A 25,752-nucleotide genomic window follows, 5' to 3' on the forward strand; every position below is an offset into this window, starting at 1 on the left:
TGGAACACCATTCCCTGGAAATCCATCAGGCTTCCAGAGCCCACATGCCATTTAATTTTAATTTTCATAGAGTCATTTCTGAAAATTTGGGAATATGAGAATATTTTGAGCGCAACATTCCTAAACATAAGATTACCCAACACTTTATGAAATTGTTTCTTTAAATTGGATAGAGTGAAAACACACGTATGCTAATAAGTTTGTGTCCCTCAGTGCCCATACTATGTATTTTCACAGATCTGAAGGTTCATTGGTCAATAAGAACACGTTTCAATGTCCACCTGGGATATTTATCACAATGCCCAGAGGCATCAGATGAACACTTTCAATCTTGTTCCTACTTTCAATAATTATTCAACCAACTGCCATATGTTATGTATTAGTTGTTGGTGAGTAATTTAGCCTTTTTTTTTTCCTACTGGGGATCACTATGAATAGAATTTGAATGCTCTGAAATGTTTATCAATGATAAATGCTCAGAATCACAAGGGTCATTAAAAACCTTACTTCTAGGTACCCTGATTTCTCAAGGTCTATCTTGAAATGCTGTTACCTCCATGCAGGGAGCCGTGGGAGTGAGTGGATGGGAAGGCAACACTGAGATTAAAAACCAAAGGCACCAGAGCTAAACATCTCCTCCTCACCTGACCCAGAGGCAGTGATGACAGCTTGGTACTTGGGGAGCAGTTCATTATGTACGACAGGTAGCAGAAAGCGAGCTTTACACCTCATTAATGCACTTGGTAGGGGCTGACCACCATACATTAGTCCTGTCAGGGAGATTCAGTACTTTCAATACTTTCTTCATTGGCATCATGAATGTTCAAGATTATTTTTTGTAGGGAGAGAGGTGTAGAGTCTATCCAAATGCAAAACAAGTGGTTATTGTACACACCGGCTCTTCAGGGCGTTACTATGGACCAGACAGGTAGGTGGGCTTCCGGGCCAACCACGTGGCCAGGAGCTCCCTGGAATGCCATGAAATTCGAAAGTCAGAATAAGGCTAGTTTCACAGCAATCCTGTAGAACACGTTCCCCCTCTTGTGTCTGTGCCTCTGTTCTTCCTGCTCATCTCTCTCAGCGGTAACACAATAACTGCATCAAGACCAAGGGTGGAGACCATCTACCATCGCCTCTGCAGGTGCAAGCCAGGTTGAATCCTGGGCTTCCTCAGGCAAAAAATAGTCCATATCCAAAAACATAAGTTGCTTCCAAGAATTCCACAGTATTATCCAGATTGGGAATATAGGAGATCCACAGTGAGTCACTATATTGCCACATTGATATTTTTCATTTTAATAATACTATGGACATAAGCACTCCTGGTGTGTGTATGTATGTGGGGGGGGCAGGGGGGGGGCTGGGCTCTCAGAAAAAGCAACTATTTCCTTGAATTAAAACATCATGAAGATTTTTGCTCAAGAGCAAGAAAAGGTTCCTATCTCTAAAGACTCCTTCCAATGTAGGTGGTTTATTTATTAAAAAGCTCAAGAGAACAATTGACTTGTTAGAAAAATGAACTGAACATCATAAAAAATTAAAAAAAAAATACAACAACTCTACACCATGGCTCATTGAACAATGATCAAGTACTGTAGACCAGAATTTCACGATGTCATGTTTAGCTTTTTGTTGCTTTTAAGGACGTCTATTTTTGGCAGCAATGGGACACTCATGGCTTGAAATGCACTTGAAATGTATCCAAACTTCATCTCTGAAGTCTCGGAAACATGGGCAGTCATGGAGCACAGGCTTTGAGGAATGAGGGGATAACAAGAAGCCAAAAATATACGTGTTATTAGTACTCATCATAATTATTAAGATCTGTAAAGTAAGCATTTGAGTAAGTCTTCCCAGTGAGATGCGGGTTGAAGTATTTGTTTCTTTCCTCTAGGATCAAGTTGTTTTTGTTAAATGCCTGTAAAAAATAAAAATAAAATATTTAAGGATGCGTAGTACTTAGTATTCCAGAAAGAGAACAGAACTAGGAGATGATTATGTTGAATTTGAGCTTTCTCCTAAGGTTCTATTATTGGAAAAGGTATTACCTGCCTCGTCACATTACTTGCTTTACTGAGGATTTGCCCCATCACTAGAATAAGGCTGGCAGTTTTTGATGTTTTCCAGTCTATTTTTGAATTTTAGGAAAGAATTTTCCAAGAGTTAGAAAACCTAAATCTAAACCTCAAGGAAACCTAAAACTAGAGTGAATTCAAATTAACAAACACTTAGAATGTTATCACATATAACTGGGAAGATATTTAAGCAGCTTTCTGATTACCATAGATAAGTACATTACTAAGACCTTTAGACAGAACTTATTTAAGTAAATGCATGAAATTTCAAAGGAGTTACTTTCTTTCCCTTTTCTGCACTTATTAGAAAGTGACTACTGCAGGCACTTCTGACACAGATGTCCTTCCTAATTAACAGTGATTAAAGCCACCTGCACTTTCCAAGAGCTGAACTATCCTAGATGGAGGGTAAATACTGAGAGGACCAAAATAAAGATGAAGGATGGTAGACAGAGGCCAACTGTCCAGGACTCTTCTGGGCAACGTATCAGAAGAAAGTTCTAGAAGGATTGATTAGTGACTAGGCAGCAGTCAGTGCCCCCAGAGACTTTGCCCTCATTGCAGTAATATTTCTGATCATCTTAAGTGAGCACTGGACCTTAAATGCTAACAGAAGACCAGCTAACTTATCTTCAGATGTGAGAAGTATTAAGAGTGACCACAGATAAGCTGATGCGTTAGAATCAGGTTTAGAGAAGCCCTGTTCTTGGATTCCGGAGGGTTGTTTGGAAAGTTCTTGTTCATAGGAGCCCATGTTTCTCCTCAAACTTGGAAGCTCAGTTCTAAGAGAGTGTGAGGGGCGTCGTTAATTCCTGGTGCTTCACTCCCCACCTGTCACCTGACCAGTGTGAGGTGGTGCTGGACTCTGGATCTTGGTGAAGCAGGGTCCATGGCTAAGTCATTGGTTCTGTCTCTGTCTAAACGGTGGAGAACCCATGCCTCATGTTGGGTGTGGGGGGTGCAGGAAACAAGTGAGGACTGTGGCTCTCGAGACATAAGACCTTACAACCACCTGATGTTGTAACAGCTAAAGATCTTCTATATTCTCCCATTGGAAGGAAATAAAATTTTAAAGGAAACCATCAGAGCAGAGAGAACACATCAAAATATGTCCTAAGAATGTTAAGGGGAACTACCAACTTAACAGGAATATCAAAATATAGGTCACTGAGCTCGTGAGCATTTCCTTCATTCACATGGCAGTAGGGAAGGTCAGGTGCAGTAAACAAGGGCTCTTGATGTTTTTCCAGCTACACCCCTGACCTCCTGTGTAGACACAATAAGCACAACAGCTACAGTTTGCTGGGTGCTGGGCCCCATGTACCTTGTCCATTGAAACCTCATAGCAATGATAAGGGAGTACCCATTTTAAAGATGAAGAAACTGAGGCTCAAAAAAGTAACTTGTACCCTGACCCATTATGCAAAATGCCTCAAATTAAAACTACGTTTATTTTGCCAGGCACTGTTCAAGGCACTTTATATAAATTATCTCATTTGATTCTCATTATTTTCAACTCATTGAGGAGGAAACGGAGGCTTAATGAGTAATTTTATCTGGCTGGTAAGTAATTTTGTGTACCCAAATCTGTCAGGTTCAATGCTGATACCCTCTCCAACCCTTCTCTGTGGGATCGAGAAGAAGAATGGTCATTTACTCTAAATTTCTGGGTCAAACATTGAATTAATCACCCATTGGGGAAAATTAACAAAATACACCAGTCACATAGCATCTTTACATCACCAAAGCTGAAGAACCCTCATTGTGCTTGAAAACTATTTGAACATAGTCTTTATAATAATATGACAACCATTTTCGAAGGATGCCATCCTGGTGATTCCTGAAATTGACTGTGTATTTGCTCGCCCAACCCTGGTCCTCATTACCACAGCATGTACTGGTCCCTGGCCTGGAGCTCTTCTCTTGGACATCACCTCCCTTTGGACGCAGGACGCACAGGGGAGGCAGAGCTGGACACTGGCCAATAACCTAATATTTTCCAATATTTTATCTGTTGCTGTTTTCTGTCCTATTTTTAACCTACATTCCCAATACAAAATGCCATCTTTTCACAGGTAACACAAAACTAAAACGGCAGTTCATCGTAAGGGGTGTCCATTCCCTTGTCCCCAGCTTGTCACCTGAACCACCACCATGCACTTTGCCAATAGCCCCAGGGCCCACCTGCCTTCTCTGCACATCTGGCTGCAGTGGTCACGGCCCCTCCCTTACCTTGATGGCCTCCATTGAGTCATACTTGTCCAGTTTGTTGATGTGGTTAGTTATGCTGGTGTTGAGAGGGGCGGGCGCGACGGGATGGATGACAGTGGCATCGTGGGACTGCTGCTGGTACCGCTGGCAGTAGGTGTAGACAAGGAGCGTAAGGAGGCAGCCGAGGATGGAGCTGCTCAGCCCCACGGCGACCATGTGGAACATGTTGAATTCTGGGGAGACAGCACCAAACGTGATGCTACACAGGGAAGGAGCACGCGACCCCACAGCTCCGTGCGCTTGGTGCAAAGAGAAAGATGAAATGGCAAGCCCATATCTATTCAAAACTTAAAAAGTCATAGTACCATCCTTCGAAATGTCATGGCCACCAAGACACTTCTCCACGGAAAACACAGTATATTTTAATGCATTATAATCAGTCTTTTGGAGATCACCGTAATGCACTCGCAGAAGTTTTGTTTTGTTTTGTTTTTAATTTAAAGGCTTATACAACAGTGTTCTTCCATTTCTAGTGTGGCAAGTTCAAGTGTAGCAGTCAATGGGGTTTCTAGGAAGCACTGCTTTCCAGGCTCCGTACAGGCTGGGCAGGCCTGCCGGTAGCACACCCCGCAACGGGAGAAAGCACGTACTGCTTCCAACACTGACGACCTGAAAGCCAGACGCTGTCCGCCTCTCCTTTACTACTGCATTTCATGTAAAAATGTGTTCCAGCTACACAATTCTTAGGTTTGTCATGATATTTTTTGAATATGAATATATACACATTGTATAACATTAGAAAGTGCAAAAGGGTATGTAAGAAAAAGAAGCCCTTTTTCTTTCCGACAGGGAACTGCTGGAAGCAGCTTCTGGTGTGCCTTTCCCAAGTTCCCTGCGCACTTCTGTGTGAGGTGTGTGTCTGCATGTGTGCATGTGTAAACACTATCCTGGGTTCACTATTTTCACTTGCATTGTACTTTGGAGACCCTATAAATAAAAATGGTTTACTCCAAAGAAATAAAGGATTTGTGTCAAATGAATAAAATATGATCTTTTAATGGTCAAGAAATAACCCTCTTTCTACATTTTTATTCCATTTGATAGCATCTTGAATTATTTTCCTTGAGTTATGAGTACAAAACATTGAAAAAATGAGCAGACGTGGACTTATGTCTCTAACACAGGATTGGCTTGAGTGACACCAAGGTTACGTAAGCAAGGCCGGCGTACTGTCTGAGGAACAGCAGTCAAAGAACACAGATGCCTGGTGTGGTGGTCAAACACTTTATGATGCGAGTTTCAAGACCTCCCAGGAATGAAGAGCACGTCTGTGCAGTGCTGATGGTGCTCGCTCAGGGACAGTCAGGGACAGCAGAGCACAACCGACCTTTCTGTGCTGTGATAACCCCGTGTGGCTAACAGGTTGCCTGTGGGTTACTGGTCCTATGTGTCCCCCCGGCACAGAGCACATCCTGACGACCTGGCTTATCCCAGGATGTCCCCTCCATTGGCTACCACAGAGCGCAGTGTCACCCAGCTCTAGCCCCTACACCAATCCGTCAACACTGTCCCAAATGGAACTATTGGAGATAAGTCCTGGGCACCATCAACTCCAGGTGAGTCTGAAGGGCTGCAGAGCGAGGCGCCAGGGCTCTCGGGGACAGGAGACCTGCAGGGCCGTCCCCGCACACAGGTCCTGGGGCGTTTGCACCTTAACCACCCGGCTCCTCCACAAGGGAGTACCTTCACCTCACCTGTGATCACAGCAGAGGCTGAGTACCTGCCCCTCAGGTGTCCCTGAGCCCTGACTCCTCCCTCTAAGCTGGGCCCCTTTGCTGCTCCCCACACTGCGTTCTGGGGCCCTGGGCCCTGGGAGGTGCACCCCCTTCCCAGGCGGAAGGACAGTCACAGAGGCTGCCTCCTCCTAGGTTCTCTGTGAGCACAACACGCTCCTACCCACTGAGACTCCAAACAGACAGGAAATTCCCAGCACAGGGGTCCACTACTAGAACATTCCACAGTTATCACCCACTGCCAACATGCGCCTCAGTTCTTCGGGTCTCGATTATTAGGTCAATGGCTTAACAAAGTGAAAGGACTTCGTAAACGTGACGTCTCCTGGTATTCGTCTGCAGCCTCCAGGGCTGGGCCCTGGAATAAAGCACCCAGGGTGTCCCACCAGCGACCACTGCAAGTCTTGACTCTAACACTGAAGCTGCTCCAGGAACCACGAGCGATTCCACGCGGGTTGTCACTTCTTAACACTTTAGGGCTCGGACTCCCCGGCGTCAATGCCCGGTAGGGACAGAAGTCCTTTCTGCTGCACTGATAACGTATTTTATTATAACACGTGGAAGATGTATGATGCTCTCCATACGCAGATACTTTGTCATTAGTCAAATGCATCATTCTTGCAGGTGCCCGGGGACGCCTGGGGCCACTGACAGCTTTATGACGATTGTGTAGTCTTTGTGTCTCATGCAACTAAATATAGCTCTAAGCTGAAAAATTTCAACAGACTCACATTTGTCTGCATAGGGAAAAAATAGTGCCTATTAAATTTCTTTTGAATTTGCTTAGTGTGGCTCTTTGCTTGGAGTATGTTTGTTTGGTTTTTGTTTTTCTTGTAATTTTTGGTCCGTAAAGCTGGGATAGTTAGTTCAATGGGCTGATTTTCTATGCAAAATTTGATTGGTTTTGCTGAGGCAGCAGACGTCCCTGGACCCTGGGTGCAGTCCAAGAATGTCATCTGACCAGGGTGGCTGTGATTCCAGCCCCCCAGACAATCCTCCAGGACCCTTTTCCCATGGTGCTCCGAGCTTACCACTCACACTGGGATCCCCTGCCTGGATCTGACCCACTCCACTGCTGAACTGCAGCCAGGCACCCCACCTCTTTGACCCCCACAATCCCTGTTTACATAATAATACCAATAAAAATCTACGGCTGATACCCCTTTTTAACAATTCCCAAAAGTAAAATCACTGACAATGGATTTTTCATCACTTACCTAGCAGCAAAGCCTGACCTGACCTGACCCATTTGCTGCAGAACTAACCAGAACTGCCAGGAGAAGCGTCAGCATATTCACATGGCCCACATTTCACGGCAGAATCATTAAAGAGACTGATTATGGAGTGTGGCCCCCAGACCTGGCAGGGTGTTATGTAATACACAGTATATACCCCATATGACCCGTCTAGAACCTGGAAAGTGCTGCCGTCTAGAACCCTTCCCCACCCCAAGGATGTCACATAAAGAACTGGGGACTTTGGCACCTACCTGAGTGCTCTTTGTGAGGATCAAATACGACCCTGCTGTCATTTGATACAGCGTCTGGCACATGGTGATGGATCTAGCAATATTTTGGCTATGATTAATTTTATGTGGAGTGGTGTATATTCATCTTGCAGCCGGATCCCAAGTTAGCGGTGGCCAGTCTGTGAACTCACTGAGCTGACCCAGGTAGGACACCAGACATGGCCCTTCCCAGGATATGACTGTTGGTTCCTGAGGGGCTGGGGCTATTTGAGTCCCCACTGTAAGCTCAACAGCCCTCACAAAAGTGGCACAGACTGAGTGCTCAGCAAAGGTCACTGAGTGAATGGATCATGAGACGGCTGACTAAACAGAAAGAATTAAAGACAGTGAACTCTCATTCAGTGCAGTTAATAATGGTAAGTGCATTCATAAAACCTGCCTAAAGGCCCCAGGTTCCATCTGAACATCAGCAGAGACCAAAGCCCGTCGGGCTGAGTTGTCTGGGACTCCCTTGGTGGATGGATTATGGGAGGGATGGTTATTTACAGGTCACCAGCCTATGAAGCTACACGTATGACCACAACTAACTGTCTTTGTGTGGATTTCGGCTTCAATTACCAAAGGTGGACGGGGGCTGGGTTTGGATGCATGGACTATCAGCCCCTCTCGTCCAGACAAGATAGACACAGACAGGGAAGTCCAAATTTATCATAGACTTGACCCAGAGGACATTGATTTTTGTCATTAATGGTTGTGGGAAGTTTGAAAAATTCCTCTAGAGATATAGGTATAACTTTATGCCCGCTTACAATTATGTCACTCCTGCAGTCAGGAGATTTGAGGCTGGCTGCCATGAATTTGCATTGTAAATCTAAGCAAAATTCTTGAATACGGCTTTATTCATGAGAACTTAAATTATAGATTTAGTATCTATATAATATCAAGATATCAAGATCACTGGTTCATAAAGCTTAGCATTCATCAGAGTCACCTGACGGGCTTGTTAAACCAGAGTGCTGAGCCCCACTCAAAGGGGTTCTGACTCTGTGGATCGAGGTGGGGCCCAAGAATCTGCATTTCTGTCCCGTCCCCAGCCAATGCCGATGCTGCTGCTCTAGCGACCCCACTTGAGAACCACTGACCCAGATGTCGAACATTGACTCTTAGCATTCATGCTCCCCCAGTCTCAGGTGTCTGGGATCCAGGAGTCCCTCCAGTCTGTTTTCCCTTGGCCAACAGCACAACCATCATATGAGACGCAGGAAGAGGAATGATTGGAAAATATCGGAAATCAATTAGAAAGCAGGTAAAGGCAGAACTTACCTCCACACCTTTTCTCTTCTACGCTACTGGATCTCGCCACAGACACTTCTGGAAAAACAAACATGCAATTACAACGCATACAGGGTGTTGGGAAGAACGACCACGTTAATGATTCATTTACAAAATGTCTAATGATTTTGAGTTTTATGTGAGTCAAAGTTCCAAAAGCCTGCTTTTTTTCACAAAAATTATATTTGTTTCTTTGTGTGTTTTAATCAACCTGACATGTATTTGGTCAAAGTCCCCTTGATTGGAAAGGGCTGAGGTTCATTAATACAGAAAGAAAATGCCATGGTTCCTGGGGCTGAAACCAGGGCACTAACTTCAAAATGAGGCCAGAGAACATGCTGATTTTCTGGTACAATATATCCCGTCAGCTGTGGAAGCCCACAGTGCTTGCCTGTGGTGGCCCTGTCTCAGGTCCTTTGTTTCATCAAAGCCCTTGTTGTCACATTCCCTGCAGAGGAGACCAATGCACCAGAGCTCAAAGGAAATGGCCAGAACAAATAAAGCCCCTTCTCAGCGCCCATTCCTGCTCTGCCATGCCACACGTGAAACCCAGGAGTGAGACCCCAGTGGGAGGTGAGATCTACCTACACGTTTTAACCCCCAAGGATAAAACACCATTTCAGAAGGCCAGAAACATAATTCTCCCTGATACTGATTTTTCATTAGATACTAAAAATTAAAAACGTCTATGGTTACAAAGGGGATAAAAATAAACACTGCAGCTTCATACCATGCGTGATTGGAGGGCCCCAGAGGGCTAAAGCTAACATTTTTCTCTAAAATATTACTGTTTCCATAAATGGTGGAAAACAAGTTATTATCTATTGTTGCAGGGGTCCATCCCAGTTCTAAGCCACACAGTGGGCAGATGGGAAATGATGTGTCACCAGGTCGACAGTGAGCATGTGACAGGTGACCAGCTATCACTAATAACTAAGCATCAATTTCACTGGAAAAGCCGGTGGCCAGAGGGTCAGCTACCTCTTCTCCAAGATGACAGTGATGATAGGTGTCCACTTTACCAAATATATTAAAGAAAATGGCCCTTTTTCCCTGTGTCAAAATACTTACAGCACTGCCAAAGCATTTAACTTAATAATTAAAATAACCAAAAAAGCCACTTTGTTTTTTTTGAGCAAAATCTTCTGCAGGCATCCTAGTCAACAAATTGTAGACGATATTGTGCTTAAGAAATATGTAAAACTCATGGCCCAAATTCAAGTCTAAACCCCTAGTTACTATAAATCTATACTTTAATCATCTTGACACCACAGAGTTGATAGAATCATCTGTTTCACCAAATGGGACCTAAAGAACAGTTAAAACGCCTACCTATGAATGATTTCCTCTCTGCATGTGGGAAGTGATTTTTGCTCACACTGACAAGCACCTCTGCCCTTACCTGGGATGAGATTGGAATCAAAACTACACGGCCGGCTCTCGGTGGTGTTTCCAGAACACTGGCTGCCCACAGGGAAGAGAAGGATGCACTGGCGGGCGCGGACCTGGACTCCAGACACGTCACACTGAGACCAGTCTGACCACTCGGACCAGCTCTCTGCAGAGACCAGACGGGGGGACAGGCAGCACTCAGTGAGTTCCACCAACCTCGAAACACAGTCACGTTACAGGCATTGCTTTAACTCTTCATATTAGGTTTGATGGGGCTTATGTAACAAATAAGTTGCACTTGTCTCTTCTGACCAGTCCAGTGAATAAAATATACACGAGCAGGAATAGAATTCGTGTATTTTGACCAGAAATAATGCTTAAAATACCCTCGCCAAAACCTACATTATTTTAATGCTGTACAGTAACTGAATTAGACACTGAGTAGCCAACCCATGAGGACGAGCTGTGCACAGCCCACGAGTGGTGGGGGGACAGAAATCAGCCACACAGACATCATTTCTGCCAGGGTAACGCTCCTCTGTGATGAGCAGCCTGCCAGTGCTTTCCTGAAAAACTTCCACAGGCCTCAGTGCTCAGGCAACAAAGACCATGGTGTGTTCCTGAGAAAACCCCAGCTGCTGAATGGGGGTTTCAAGCCACTGCAAGTGTTTCCTCTTCCATGACAAAAACAATTCTGCAGAGTCGATTTGCCAAAGTCAGGCTGTACTTGAGGTAGGATTCATCTTACCCCATGTTTGCTGTCAGGACACATGAGATCAATGCCCAAGTCTAGGGTTAAGGCGAAAGGTGAGCTATGGAAGGTCATGTCACCCCAAGTGAAAGATTCACTAGGATTTGTGAAATTCACCTGGGCCTACAGATGTGTGACGAGAGAGGAATGACACTTGCATTTTAAGCAAGCAGGTTTAAAAAAATGAACTCTTGATATGATATATAAAACATTAATCAACATAAAAGGATATTTTCCAATGCAGTTTGCGTCTTTCCCTCTTTTAAAATGTAAGCACCATCTTTGCAGTTCAGGGGAAATTTGGAAATCAAACCTTATGCCTTGACCCATGTGAAGGGTACATTTTCCCTAAATAATGTGTCAAGTGACAATTTTTTGTGAGAATGGCTGTCAGAATTTGCTTTCTGGGCACTTTCAACATATACGGACCCTTCCAGAAAGATGTACAGGAGCAAGTTAAAAAAAGCAAGTTTGGGTGTTTCAATGTCAAAGTTAGACTCAGAAGAGAGTGTCTCATTTTCATTCCAACGGTCCCCACACGACAGGAAACAGAGCTAATTCTTGGCTAATTCGAGCTTACCGGGGCAGGGCTGCGTGTTGCAGAGCGCCTCCTCGGTATGCAGCCCCAGGCAGATGTCGCCTCCGTAGGCTGGGGCTGGGTTTGTGCAGGAGCGGGTCCTCATGTAGTGTCCGCCGCCACAGGTCGCCGAGCATTTTGACCAGGGGGACCAGCAAGACCACATGCCATCCACTGTGAAGAGACACAAAGTCTATCTGTTGAGGCTACAGATAGAACCTGCCAGGCGGGAACACTCCGTGCACCGCCGGCACTCACAGCGGGGTCTTTGGGGTCTTCCTCCTGGTGCAGGCACCCTTTCTGCCGCTTCCTCCCTATGTGGTTTCAGTTTCTCTGATTTGTTCCCTAGGGAAGTATCACTGAACATAGTATGCAAGCGTGAGAATGACAGGACTGCAACGTAACAAAATCACATCCGCGGGAATGACCAGGAACCACGCAGTGCCGTGACTGATGCAATTAACACGTTGTGTGCGGCGGGGTTTAAATCCCTCATAAAAATCCGCTCAGAAAAAACGAAGATTCTCGTGATCCGTATGCAACGTGTTAATTTCTTGCCTTTGCTAACCGCACAATCGAACTGGCCAGAGGAGACTTACAGCCAAGGACAGACTGTCCCATCACAGCCTTTCTTACTAATTGGATTCCAATTTGTTCCAGGACCGTGGGACAGAGAGAAGCTCACAGGTCCTGTGAGAAGGACTTTGAAGGACACTCAGATGCGTGCACCGAACCATCACACTAAGTGCACACCAGGCGGAGCCAACGGCAACTTTCCGGGATGGACTGAGCAGAGGACCTGCTACCTACAACCAGACTGCAGGCTGGATACAGAGGCCACTTCTGTAACTCGAACACTGGGCAGAACTGGCACCTGGACTAACTGTTGCCAATCAATGCCTGCTCATAATCCAGAGCACGTCTCCTGTTTTCTCCAGGCTGGGCTCCTGGTACCTGTGGATGGGCCACCTGAATGCTGGAGTCAGCTGACCCACCTGGATCCCTGTACAACCTCCTGCATGAGCTGACACTGCTACAGCTGAGATCTCACGCTTGCTTCAGTCTGACTTTGTCAGATATGATGTGGTTTGCTGAGTCCCAGAGTAAAGCTGGATTTTGTCAAGATGTCATTAGATTCTAATTAGTGAGCAGAAGCGTGGTCTCACAGGAGTACACATTTGAGGGCACTTGCACAGCCCTCACTTAGGCACAGATGAGTCACAGTGCCTTACAATAGCAGGTGTCACAGAGTTGGGTGTCTGAATGCATGCAAGGCAGTCTGGGGCTCAGAAGGGTCTAATACCTCATCTAGATTGGTGCTGGGGCCAGACTTAGAACCAACCGTGTGATCTGAAGACCCTTGGTTTTTCTCTCACATGAGGAACCTGTAGCTCCATGGCCAGCAGGTCCATGAAAAGGTGCTCAACACCATTAATCAGAGAAACGCAAATCAAAACCACAGTTAGACATCACTGCACACCTGTCAGAACGGCTATCAAAAAAACAACAGATAATGGTGTTGGCTGGAGAAATTGGATCCCTTGTGCCCTGTTGATGAAAATGTAAAATGGAGCAGCTGCTATGAGTAACAATATGATGGTTTCTCAAAAAATTAAAGATCACATTCCTGGGTATTTACCCAAACGTATTGAGAGCAGGATCGTGGAAAGTTATCTGTGCCACCATGGCCATTGTATTATTCACAGTAGCCAAGACATGGAAACATGCATGTCAACTGACAGATGAATGCATAAAGGAAATGTGGTGTATACACTCAAAGGAATATGCCACTAAAATAGAAGGTGCTGGGGGAGGGGAAACGGGAGCTGCTGTTCAGGTGTGAAATCTTAGTCATGCAAGATGAATGTGCTGTGTAACACAACGCCTAGAGCTGGCAATGCTGTATTGTGCACTAACACACACTTTGATTCAGAGTCTGCCTCACTGTTAGGCCCCTTCTCGCTCACACTTACTGCTTTCATAATAAAGACAAAATGAACGGTCTTATATGAATTTGAATATTGGTAAAAAGAACCACCTGCACGCTCTACCTCTGTTGGCCAAGATGTGACATCCTTAGTTCTGAATGAAACATGGATTGAATAAAAAGAGTGAAGGACAAACACCAAGATACTTCTCAATGTTGAAGGTAAATTATGCAGGTGAAGGAAGCAGTTGGATCGACCCACAGAAGATGAAAAAGGGTCAAATGTGTATTATAAACTATAACACAGTGTGAACACATTTAAACTGGAGATCAAATCCTTCACTGATTAATTTAAAAGCTATTTTACATACACCTTAGATTTGCTTAGGCTTGTTTTCAAACTTACTCATAATGAGGAAGCTTGCTTTTTATAAAATACAGTGCCCATCTGGACCCAACAGGCCCAAAGACAAATAAATTCTTAGGGAGGAGAGTGTCTGAAATGAGGTAAAAATAGCCCTATAACTGGACCTTTTTGTGGCTGAGCAGCTCTGCATCCAGAGCCCTGAGGGTTTCCCACCCCTCCTTGCTGAGTTATACGCTGTCACGTGTTGGGAATTTTCTAGGAGGTGGGAGAAAGGAATGACATTTGCCCAACTTAGTCCCTCAAACCCATCTACTCCTAAGTGGAAAGCGACAGGGGCCACTCTGAATATTTTCACAACCCTCTATGTAATCTTGGCTTTCAGAAAAAAAATGAGGACAGAGCTATTTTAAGACATTAAGGTTATATACACACGATACTGTTTGACCATCAAATCAACTAAAATAAAACCAGCCACAAGGTCATGTTAATGGGTGTCTCTGAGACAGGCACTGGGCCTGCCCCCCAGGACAGGGCAGCACTCCAGCATCGGGAGGGGGCTGCACATTCCACCCACGGCAACGAGGACTCGTGTCTGGAGACTGGTGAAGCGAGAGTACAAGGAGGGGAACTCACGTTCCCATGTCGCCCTCCCTGCTCAGTTTATAGCAAGGGCCTTAATCTAATGATGGCCATGCGGACTCCCTCCCAGCCTCAGGGAGGAACCCTCCACTCTCAGTGCTGGGGCTGTGGGAAAGAACTGGCTCTGTGACCTTTCCCAGCCCCTCGGCATTGCTTGGCTGGGAAAGCTCCATGTTCAGAGTGAAGAGTCTCCTGAGATTGGAGAGATTTGGGCAGAGCAGCCTAGGAGAAGGGGAGCAGCTGCAGGAGGGGGGACGTTATTGGGAGGCTCAGCTACAAAGCTGTGAACTGTGCATTTTCAGTTTAATGTACATGTTTATTCATCCATCCATCCTTTATCATCCATCTACTCATTTATGCATCACCCATCCATCCATCCATCCATCCAGCCATCCATCCATCATCCATGCGCCCATCCATCCATCCACCCACTCATTCATCTACCATCCACTCATCCATTCATCTATCATTCCATTTATCCATCACCCACCCATGAACCCATCATCTATCCATTCATCACCCATCCAGGCATCCATCCATCCATCCATCCATCCATCCATCCATCCATCCATCCAACAAATGATCACTGAGCACTGCTGCAAGCCAGTTCCTTGAGCGAAGAATTCAGAAAGTTCCTTGTACCTCCTGCAAAAGATGTTATGCTTTCATGCTTCTGTGCCTTTAAAAACATTGTACGTGGTATTTGGAATGACCCCCCACCCCCCATGCCCCATCCCTGCTTGTCTATTTGGCCAACTCCTATCTGTCAATCAAGACTCAGCTCAGAGGCAGCCTGCTCAGTGTAGCTGCCATGATTCGGTCTCAGTGGGTCCTTGGCTGATGTAACCACTCCATCTTGTCACCACTCCCATAGCTGGTGACCATGCTGGGTTGGCATTATTCACAGGATGCTTTCTCATTGAAGTTTAGGTTCCTTCTAACTTGGACCATATCACTGCATCTTTCTTTACCCTGAGGATAGCGCCCAGTGGACTATCCAAAAATGCTGATAAGTTGAGTGAAGGAAGATCAATAACCAGCTGCTTGTTTTGCAGTTGGTTCAACAAACAATCACTGGCGCATTTCTAGTGTGTGCCAGGCCCATGTGGGAGCTGAGGGCACTGCAGTGAGTGAGTGAGACTATCCCAGCGTCCCTGCCCTCCTGGAGCTTTCACTCTGACCCAAGTCAAATGCAGCACACGCAGCTGTAGACAGCACTTGGTATGGCCAGAGGCATCAGGTTAAAGATCCTCTGACTGTGGGAACATCAGGTAGAAGTGATAAAGGTGACAGGGCTGCACCCAGAGTTGTGGCAGGAGGAATGCAGAGGACAGAGCCCTGGGGCTGTGGAAACAGAGAAGACCCTGTGTGGGGGCTCTTTTAGCTCATTTTATTAACCCTGTGCTTGTTTGGGAATTCCATGGAATGAAAAGCCAGGCCTCAGGAGGAAGACCCAGAAAATACAGCTTCTGTGGGCCTTCAGGAGAGGAGTGTGTGTTTAGAGGACTGAACTCAGAAGAAAGTGAACCCCTGGTGACTGAGGTTACAAGGGTCTGGCTTGGCAGAACCCTGGTGGGTCACCCTTAATAACTGTGACCCTGCAGGAATAGTTTGGTGAATCAACGCCAGTTTCTGCAGGGCTAGGCCTATTAGAACATGGGAGGGGGCCAGCCTCCACTTTCCAGGACATGACACCTCTCTGCAGACGAAGGCAGCAAGGCTGACTTGTCCATCAGGCACCATGCCTAGGCCCACAATCCTCGGACGGGCTCACCAGAGTGTTACAGGTTATTTTAAATCAGAAGAAATAAATGAATATAATCCAGACTAGGGTGTATTTGTTTTTAAATCAATGCAGTTAGAATATAGTATCTGTGATTTAGATATCTGTATGCTTATGTGTGTGTATGTAGATACAGGCATACCTCGTTTCATTGGGTTTCGCAGAGATTGTGTTTTCTTACAATTGAAGACTAGACCGTCTACCAGCAAAAACATGACAACTCGGTGATGGCTCAGATGATGGTTAACAATATTTTAGGAATGAAGTATTTTTAAATTAAAGTATATACATTGTTTTTTTAAGACATAATGCCATTATTCAATTAACAGACTACAATATAATGCAAACATAACTTTTATATGAACTGGGAAACCCGAAAATGCATGTGACCTGATTTACTGCGCTATTGGCTTTACTGCAGTGATCTGAAACTAAACCGTCAGTATCTCCAAGGTACATATGGATATATCTCTCTATATCTGTATCTGTATCTGTGCCTATATCTATTATATCTATCCATCTAGCTATCTATCTATAACAAAGCCAGGGAAGATGACTGAGCCGCTCTCGATCAGAACGTTTCCCAAAGCCCTAATTGTTCAGATTTTTCCAGATTCCCCAAACCACTCACCTGGGCAGGGCAAAATGTTGCATTCCTGGTACTCCAGGGACGGGCCCAGGCAGGGCATGCCCCCGTACTTGGGCTCAGGGTTGTTGCAAACCCGCTTCCGGTTCCGGATGCCCCTGCTGCAGTCGCGGCTGCACTGTGACCATGACGTCCAGGCTGACCAAGCCCCATTGACGGTGTGGGCGGAGTATCTCCCAGCACGCAGGAAGTCACCAGAAAGGCCTGTCAAGGTAAAGGCTAACCTGTGATTCCGTTAGTTGTCCAGGTCACTGGAGTCCAAACTAACTTTCATTCTGTGTCAACTGTCTGCTTTATTCTTATAACTGCACCCTCAAATTCAGTTGAACACTTTTTAATCCTTCAACAGCCAAAGGATAAAAACAAAAACAAAAACACAACATTATTGAGTGATAACCTCCTGTAATTCAGGCTTCTGGCTCTGCAGTTACTAGTAAATCAGGGTAAGGCGGCGATCTCTCACAGGTTAGAGGTCTTACGTTTGTAGTTCGTGCATTTTTCAGTAGTTCGAGACTTTTCACAAAGAAGACACAACTTTCTCACTTCCCTTGGGAATTCTACAGCAACCAGCCCTTGGACATGATGAGGTAGGTATGTGCTTGCCGCTGAGGATGAGGTCTACAGAACAGAAGCATGATTCAGACATTTTCTAAACGTCTTCTTTCACCCGTGCACCTTCGCAAAGTGAAATACGGCTGGTGACCGCCGTGGAATAAATGCTTGTGAATCACAGGCCCTGGAGACCTGCGTCTGCTCCAGAACCAAGCAAGCGGGTTGAGCCCACGGCCCGGAACCGAGCAGTCCTGAATGACCCTGCTATGTGGCAAGAGCTCCCATCAAGTTCAGAGTGCACTTACCAGCAAGACGTGTGTCCCCAGGAACAAGTGCAGATGTAGAAGGAGCAGCAGTTGGGGTGCTGGGGGGTCGGGGGAGGGGAGTTGTCTCAGTAGAAACAGACTCTGAGTGCTGACTGTGTGTCAAGTCTGCTCCCAGCACTTTGCACTTGTTAAGTCACTTAATTAGCCACAGTCAAAATTCCTGTTCATTTTAGGGAAAATCCTTACCCACTTTTAATATTGAAAAGTATTCAATAATTTTTCTCAAATGTAGGCAGTGTGACACAGGTTTTAACAAAGAAAGTTTCAAAGTAGGCACAAAAGTTCTGGGGAAGTGTGACAAGGCAAATGTGCCAACAGTCCTGCCCATTGTGAAGCAACTTTGTGGCTTTACTTAAAAACCGGCCGAGACATCCAGGCAGGATGCTCTTCAGAGAACATGGATTAGGAATGTCTTTCTGTGATGAGCCAGTACTCTGGAGTTCACCAATTAAGAACAATAATGCACAATTAAGCCTCATTTTGTGTGGTCAGAGGCAAACAAGTCCAATTTTCATGATATCAATGCCAAAAACATATGGATGGTCATTGGACTGTGAAGCCATTAAGACACGAGAAAGATGGAATCTTTTTAAAGCCATGCCCATGATGTACTTTTGGAGGAAATATAGAATATCTTTTATAAGTGTACATTAAAATTTTCCTTAGTTTATATTAATAACATTTAAAACAAATATTAGCATTGGTTTTATATGTATCTGAGAATGGAAGGAATAAACAACATCTATGTTCAGAAAAGAGAATAAAGTTAATGTATAAAGAAACTGTTACTCATTTTCTACTTTGATGTTATAAGAAATGAGACTGTTCACAGCCAGCTCTAAAATAAGGAAATAAGTGAATGAATTAAAGACAGGCAATCCAGTTAAATTTGAATTACATACTAACAACAAATCCTAACTTAGGATAAGTACATCCCAAATATTGCACGGGACATGCTTATCCTAGAAAAGATTCGTGGAATAGACTTATACTAAAAAAAATCCCGAAAACTATCTGAAATTCATATTTAATGGGATATTCTGCATTTTATCTCACAACCTAACTTGAGATGCCAAGTACAACCCCTGTGGCGTGTATTAGGCTGGTGCAAAAGTAATTGTGGTTTTTGCAATTATTTTTAACCTTTTAAACCATAATTACTTTTGTACCAACCTAACAGATCTTTCGGAAAGATCTTCAGCTATCTATCTCTGGTATTCCATCATTATCTCTTCCTCTCATTAAGGCAGAATTTTACAGCATTAATAAGATCTATTCTCATTTTGCTTGGAATTCTAAGTAGGCGGTGTTTGTTTTATATAAATCATAGACTTATTCATACAAAATTTTGTCACTAAAGCAGAGCTTTTTTTTTATCCCAAGAAACAACAAACAAGCTTGTAAGTTGCTGAACAACAGAGAGCAGGATGGTTTGAGGTGAGGAGACAGGTAACATCATTAACTGAGTAGACAGTGAATGTCATCGAAAACAACATGATTCGGAGTGGCTCTCGATGGGGACTGTTGGTCTTCCCAGAATCCAGGCTGGCAGTGTTAAGCTGCCCGGCCATTTCGCAGCTCCCAGAAGGAGGTATGGTGACCTGTGACATGTGTGCAGTTGGTGGCCTCACTCCATGGAACAGCTTCCCTCAGGAAACACGGAGGAGATTAATCATACCTCCATGAATTTATGCCACCGTGTCAGTCCAACATGGCGACTCATCACGTTGGGAGAAAAAGGTAGGACCGCCAACGCAGACGTGCTGAGAAAGGTTGGAGGTGGTCTGGTGAAGACCTTATTATCACTGTTCTCATCAAACCGCATTCTGGGGACACGTGTGAGCACTTGGTTTCTTAATACAACTGGTCTGATTTTGTTAAATTAGATGAGAATGATAGAAGAGATGGAAAAGGAAGCACAAATGAAGGTCTTTGGGACGGTCAGGCAGAGGGTGGAGCTTGTGGTGTGTCCTAGACCTTTCCCCACACTATTAATATGGCATTAAAGGGATTTATAGAACCACAAGGGGCAAAGCAATTTCACAGGCTATTAAAGGATTTTCACACGCTGCCCTTTTTAACATAAAGATCCTTTTATATATAAATAGAGAGATGCACTTCTGTTGCCTTTGTCCAGTTTGAGCTGAATAAAGGAAAAGCTTACTGCTGTTTATATTTTGGAGCCAGAAGAACTATGGAAGGTCACTGATTCTTCCGCAATGTATTTTCTGATACTAAATAAATCTCCCACAAACTCTTGTGGACCTATTATAACTACAGTGTTATTTTGAGGGTTGACTTCACAGACCACCTCAATATACAACATATACGAGTATAACTGAATTTCTATATAGTACGAGTCTTCCCCATCAATGGGCTATAAAGCCAGTTCTGCTCTAGAGGGATCGTTGTTACAAAGGTTGCTGGACTCGAAGTCACTAGAAGGAAAAACGCCCTCCCCCCCATCCCCCCCATCTATGAACTCACAGGTCTGCCCACGGAAGTGGGTCTGTCCCTATGGCGCCCCTACTCACCATCCGTGGAGCAGCTGCTGGTGCCGTCACTAGAACAATACCGCATTTCGATTCTCTGTCTCCCCACTTCCAGCAAATTCGGGTCGGGAAGGCGGGCTTTGCACGTGTATCGAAACCGCTGCTCGTAGTGGCCTCCGTTGTCAGAGATGTTGACGGGCGTCCAGGGCGTCCAGGGCGTGGTCTTCTTCAGCTCCGGGCACGGGTTGGTATTACACGGCTGGTACTCCTGGGAGACAAAAGTCGTGGCGTGTGCCCATCATAGGCATATGTAGAGGCAGGGGCTGCCTTCCTATCGTGAAAGGCAGGCCCCTCCAAAATGTCAGGTCCTCAGACACCCCCCAGCTGCTCTACAAGGTTGAAAACACATTTTTGTTCAATTAGGTGTTTACGAGAATGTTCAGTGTTCAAGTTAAACCCGAAAGACATCTTCATCGATTCCCCTGTGTCAACAATGACAGTGAGACAATAAACTTTACTGTATGTGGATAAAAATTGTGATCCCATGAAAACACCTCCCTTTCACTTAATAAGTAACAAAAGTGCTGATTCCCCTGATGTTACATTTAGCTGTCTTCCTTAGAAGACTGAAGTTAAAATGACGCCACCATCACTTGTTTTTGTTTTTTTGACCATACTGTGTTCAGTTTGAGATCAACAAATGTTTTAAGCTCTGGAATTGCAGATTCAAAGTGTTAGACTGGTCAGTACCTAAATGACAACAAAATATGTAACTTTTAGTCGATAAGAAGTCTTCACATGATTTCCGTAGTTACTGCGTCAGTGACATTTGCCGGGTTCAGCTCCCTTCTGTCACTACCAGGTGTCTCCCTTATAAGCACAGGTAGGAGGGTCCTGGGAGCTGAGCAGAGAGATCTGAAGGTCTGACAAAAGGGGCACAGTGTGTTGGTGGAATGGGGGTGAAATTTAAGGGTACAATTATGAAGATCTTCCCAAAGCACTAAAATATTTATTTGGCAAAAACTTTAAACACTATGTCTCCTGAAGCAGGGTCAAATATAAGGGATGCTGGGTTTGACCTTGGAGACAGTACTCCATTGTGATGGCATCATTTGAGAACAAAGATGTTTCATTAGAGAGAAAACCCACCATACATAACGCACTCCATGGTGGCCATTCTTTTAAAGTGATTTTTATCAATGTTAAGCATACCTATAAAATAAGAGTTAAATTACTCTCTAGGCTTTATTGTGAAATAGAGAACTCGTCCATCCTTCCCCCATCAGTTTTAGTTGAATACTTTCATCTTTATCCCACAGAGCTAACAACTAGAATCTTCCACTAGGATTGTCCACTACCTGTGCTATGGAAGAAGAGGTTTTAGCTCTCAACTCCCTACCCCACTCCCTGTGTCTACAACATCGACGCAGCCTTCCGGTCTCCCATCACTGTAACAGAGTTAAACTACACATTTGGTCAAAATCCAGGGCTTGCTCTGCGCACTAAGTGAATACTATCACACCTGAGTTGTGTGGTTGGTAAACTACGATTGATTTGTTTCTTAGCTTGTTCCTTTCCAATCCAGGTCAAGGGCTCTCCTGTTTTATTTTATTTTATTTTTTTGGGGGGGGGTGGTCATAGAGGGGATGAGGGATTGCTTAGTTTCTATGTACTTGTTATTAGTTCACCCCTGTCAGGTACTCAGGCAAAGTAAGAACTGTCTGTGGGTTTCTGGTTTGAAAAACCATCCCTTTCATACTGTATTAGTGAGTGTCCAATAGGAGAGAAAGTCCCTATGTGTGTCCACATCACTGGCGTCACCTGGAAGTCTATTAAAATCTTTACTTGGTCACTATCCTAGTTATTCGAACTAGTTTTCTTTACTCAGAATCCACCTTTTCTGTTTTTCCACGAGGGACACTGCTCAGGAGTCCCCCATGCTGTGACATCACAGGCTTTTAACAGAAAGCATGAAAAGCGAGCGCCACGCTTCCCGGTCTCACCCCGCTCACGGTTGCCTTCCCCCTGCCCACCCCAGGGCGGCTCATCTCCACACCACACACCAACACACACTGGAAGAGACATGGCTGCATTTTCCTTTGTTTATGGCATCTTTCATTACAGCATCTTTTGGATGCTGCCTCTGAGATAAAAAAATAGCCCCAATGAACGCCGTACATCCAATCCTGCGAGCAGCTAGCCAGAACACGTGTGCTCTCTCCTTTTCACTCGAAATGGAAGCCATGTGGTAGGAACGCAATCAGCCTTGTCGGGGAATTTCCGGGCCTGCCGTGTGGCAGCACTGTCACCCCCGACTGAAAATGCCCTATCCCACTGTCCTCCCCTCCATCAGTCTGTGCCAGGCTGGCTGGGCAAGGGCCCAGGGGCGCCTTGCTGACCCGGACTTAAAGCATATACTATTTATGGACTCCTGCTTAAAAATGGGTTAGGTCTGTGAGTATTAATAATCTCACCCCACATCTTAACACACAAATATAGAGGACATCCCCAATAATTCTTAGCTTCCTCACACTAGAAATTGCATCTTTTCTACGGCGATGAAGTTTTGTTTTTGAAATAAATGAGTGGCACATCTATTTTAAAGCTGGCCCAATTGGCTGAGTTGGCCTCTGTGTGCTGTGACAGGGCAAAGGCCACATGTCCCCGAGGTAGGCAAAGCACAAGGGTGAAGGGAATCCATTCAGGCTCACTAGACCCAACACCTGAGAAACCAAGTCTGTTCTTTGTTCATTCTCTTCTCGTAGCACACATTTTAACAGGAGACACAGGACACTCTTTTTTCAACTGTTTTTTGAGGTTTCATTATGACACATTCACTTCAATGATCAAATTATGAAATGCTGAGAAGCGATATGACCAATCTGTTTTATATTAATGACCAAAATTATGAAGCAATTCAACGCAATGATGAGGATTATACGACTTAACTGAATCTGTTTACTATAATTTACTGATGAACTATTGCTATAAGTACTCACATTTGAATAGAACTTGAACAGCATTACATGTAATGGTAAAGAAAGAAATTATTTTAAAAGCAATTTCAGGGAGCTAATTACTATTACTTGCCACATAGGGTTCTTAATATTCTGGCGAGAAATATTAAGTAAGAATGGTTACTGAAATCAATCCCACTTCTGGGTATATAAGGAATTGAAATTGGGATCTCATAGAGTCCTTCACTCCCATGTTCATTGCAGCATTACTTACAATGCACAAGATACGGAGACAACCTAGGTGCGCATGGATGGATGAATGGATAAAGAAGACGTGGTATACGAGGTCTGACAATTAAGTTCTCGAACTCATCCTAGAAAAAGTGCTACATGCTTCACTGCTAAACATCACTACGGTCACCTTTGAAGTACTCCCCTTGGGAAGCTGTGTACCAATGCCAGCGCCTAGTCCACCCTTCAAAGCAATTTTGGAACTCTTTTTCTGGAATGGCCATCAGAGCTGTCATCGTATTACTCTTGATGTCTTGAAGGCCATCAAAATGTCTTCCTTTCAATATTTCCTTTATCTTGGGGTAAAGAAAGAAGTCATTGGGGGCCAGATCAGGTAAGTAGGGAGGGTGTTCCAATATAGGTATTTGTTTACTGGCTAAAAACTCCCTCACAGACAGTGCCGTGTGAGCTGGTGCATTGTCGTGATGCAAGAGCCATGAATTGTCGGCAGAAAGTTCAGGTCGTCTAACTTTTTCACTCAGCCTTTTCAGCACTTCCAAATAGTAAACTTAGTTAACTGTTTGTCCAGTTGGTACAAATTCATGATGAACAATCCTTCTGATATCAAAAGGTTAGCAACATTGTTGCAACAAGTTCGCAAACTTAATTGTCTGACCTCATATACATATACTGCATACAATGGAATATTATTCAGCCATGAGAAAGAATGAAATCCTGCCGTTTGTTACAACTTGGATGGACTCTGAGGGTATTATGCTAAGAGAAATACGTCAGACAAAGACAAATTCTGCTGATAGTATTTATAAGTGGAATCTAAAAAAGACAAACACTTGAATATAATATTGTATGCCAACTATAGATTAAAAAAAAAAAAAGACAAACTCAGAGAAACACAAAGTAGAGAGGTAGGTATGAACTTCCAGTTATAAGATTAACAAGTATGAGGATCTAATGTACAGCATGGTGATTGTGGCTGATAGAAGTGCATCATATATTTGAACGTTGTTCAGAGAGTAAATCTTAAATGTTCTCACTACAAAAAAGAAATGGTAACTGACAGGATAGAGGTGGTAACTAACTGCTGTGGTGGTAATAATGTTGCAATTTATAAATGTATCAGATCAATAAAGTGGCACACTTTAAACTTACACAATGTTATTTGTCTATTATATGTCAATAAAGCTGAAGTAAAGTTTAAAAAAATAAAGCTGATGCACGTACAAAAAAAAGTAAATGGTCAATGAAAACAAAGAAAGAAAAAGAAGAATTGTTACTAAAGTAATTTCAAACAGTACTCCAGATATGTTCCCCAGGTATTCTCTGTCTTAGTCAACGGTGATAAAACCATCCATTTAAAAATTTAATCCAGAAACCAGGGATGCACCCTGCCACTTCTCCCTTACTTCTGAGTCAAGTCCTATAGATAGGGCGTCTGTATTCTTTCTCTCCTCCCAACTTTAATTGCTTCTTTTCTAATTCAGGCCATTGTCACCTCAGGACTGTTTCATATATTGTACTGAAGTTTAACTGTCTAGTTATAGATTGCCTCCACCAATATACTGCAAGTTTGTCAAAAGCAAGACTTAGTCATATTTATTTTACATTACCAGTCTTAAGTACAGTAACATTACTTTTTATTGGTGAGTGGAATAATCATTTTGCTCAATTTGCTTATAAGCCCATTCAAGTGGAATTTGCATACATTTGGGGAACAAATTTAGACGGTTAAGTGGGGTTCTCTGTTTTGCTGTTTATTTTTCCTTTGAAAAAACTAAATCAAGATGTCATGGTGTTAGCATCAAGATAGAAAAATTAAGCAAAAGAATGGAATGGAAATCGCAGAAATAGACCTGTATGCATATGGTTTATCCATTTTTAATAAAGGTGCAAAGCCAGTACTGTGAAGAAAGCGGAGTGTTTTCAGCAAATGGTGCTGGAACCATGGGATAGCCATCTGCCAAAACATTGATCAATAAGTTTGATCAATAACTAGCTTCATTAATGATAATAAACTCAAATAAATCAGAGACCAATATCTAATACCGTAAACCTTCTAGAAGAAAACAGGAGAACGTGTCTGTAACTCAGGTTAAGTAAAGATTTCCTAGGCACAGTGCCAAAAGCATCACTCATAAAAGAAAAAGAGAAAAGAAAAAATACATTGAATTAATCAAAATTAGGAATTTCTGCTCTTTGAGAGACATTGTTAAGA

General features: G+C 43.9%; 1 protein-coding gene across 4 annotated transcripts in view; it reads right to left on the reverse strand.

Moving 5' to 3' along the window:
* Positions 1–832: 832 nt before the first annotated feature.
* The window catches only part of SEMA5A (semaphorin 5A), a 421,628-nt gene continuing 396,708 nt past the window's right edge, over positions 833–25,752 (reverse strand). For 2 of the 4 annotated variants that reach the window (XM_074329094.2, XM_074329093.2), the window contains 7 exons: positions 20,374–20,599; positions 16,947–17,165; positions 11,603–11,773; positions 10,282–10,437; positions 8,871–8,918; positions 4,308–4,519; positions 833–1,918 (listed from right to left, as the gene is read on the reverse strand). In XM_074329094.2, the coding sequence (XP_074185195.1) occupies positions 1,799–1,918; positions 4,308–4,519; positions 8,871–8,918; positions 10,282–10,437; positions 11,603–11,773; positions 16,947–17,165; positions 20,374–20,599 (1,152 nt within the window). In that variant the 3' untranslated portion in view covers positions 833–1,798. The remainder of the gene's footprint in view (positions 1,919–4,307; positions 4,520–8,870; positions 8,919–10,281; positions 10,438–11,602; positions 11,774–16,946; positions 17,166–20,373; positions 20,600–25,752) is intronic. The other 2 variants (XM_074329090.2, XM_074329092.2) reach the window with 1 other exon arrangement.

The sequence above is a fragment of the Rhinolophus sinicus genome, chromosome 3, assembly GCF_057876585.1.
Source record: "Rhinolophus sinicus isolate RSI-liver-muscle chromosome 3, RSI-T2T, whole genome shotgun sequence".
Lineage (NCBI taxonomy): Eukaryota > Metazoa > Chordata > Mammalia > Chiroptera > Rhinolophidae > Rhinolophus > Rhinolophus sinicus.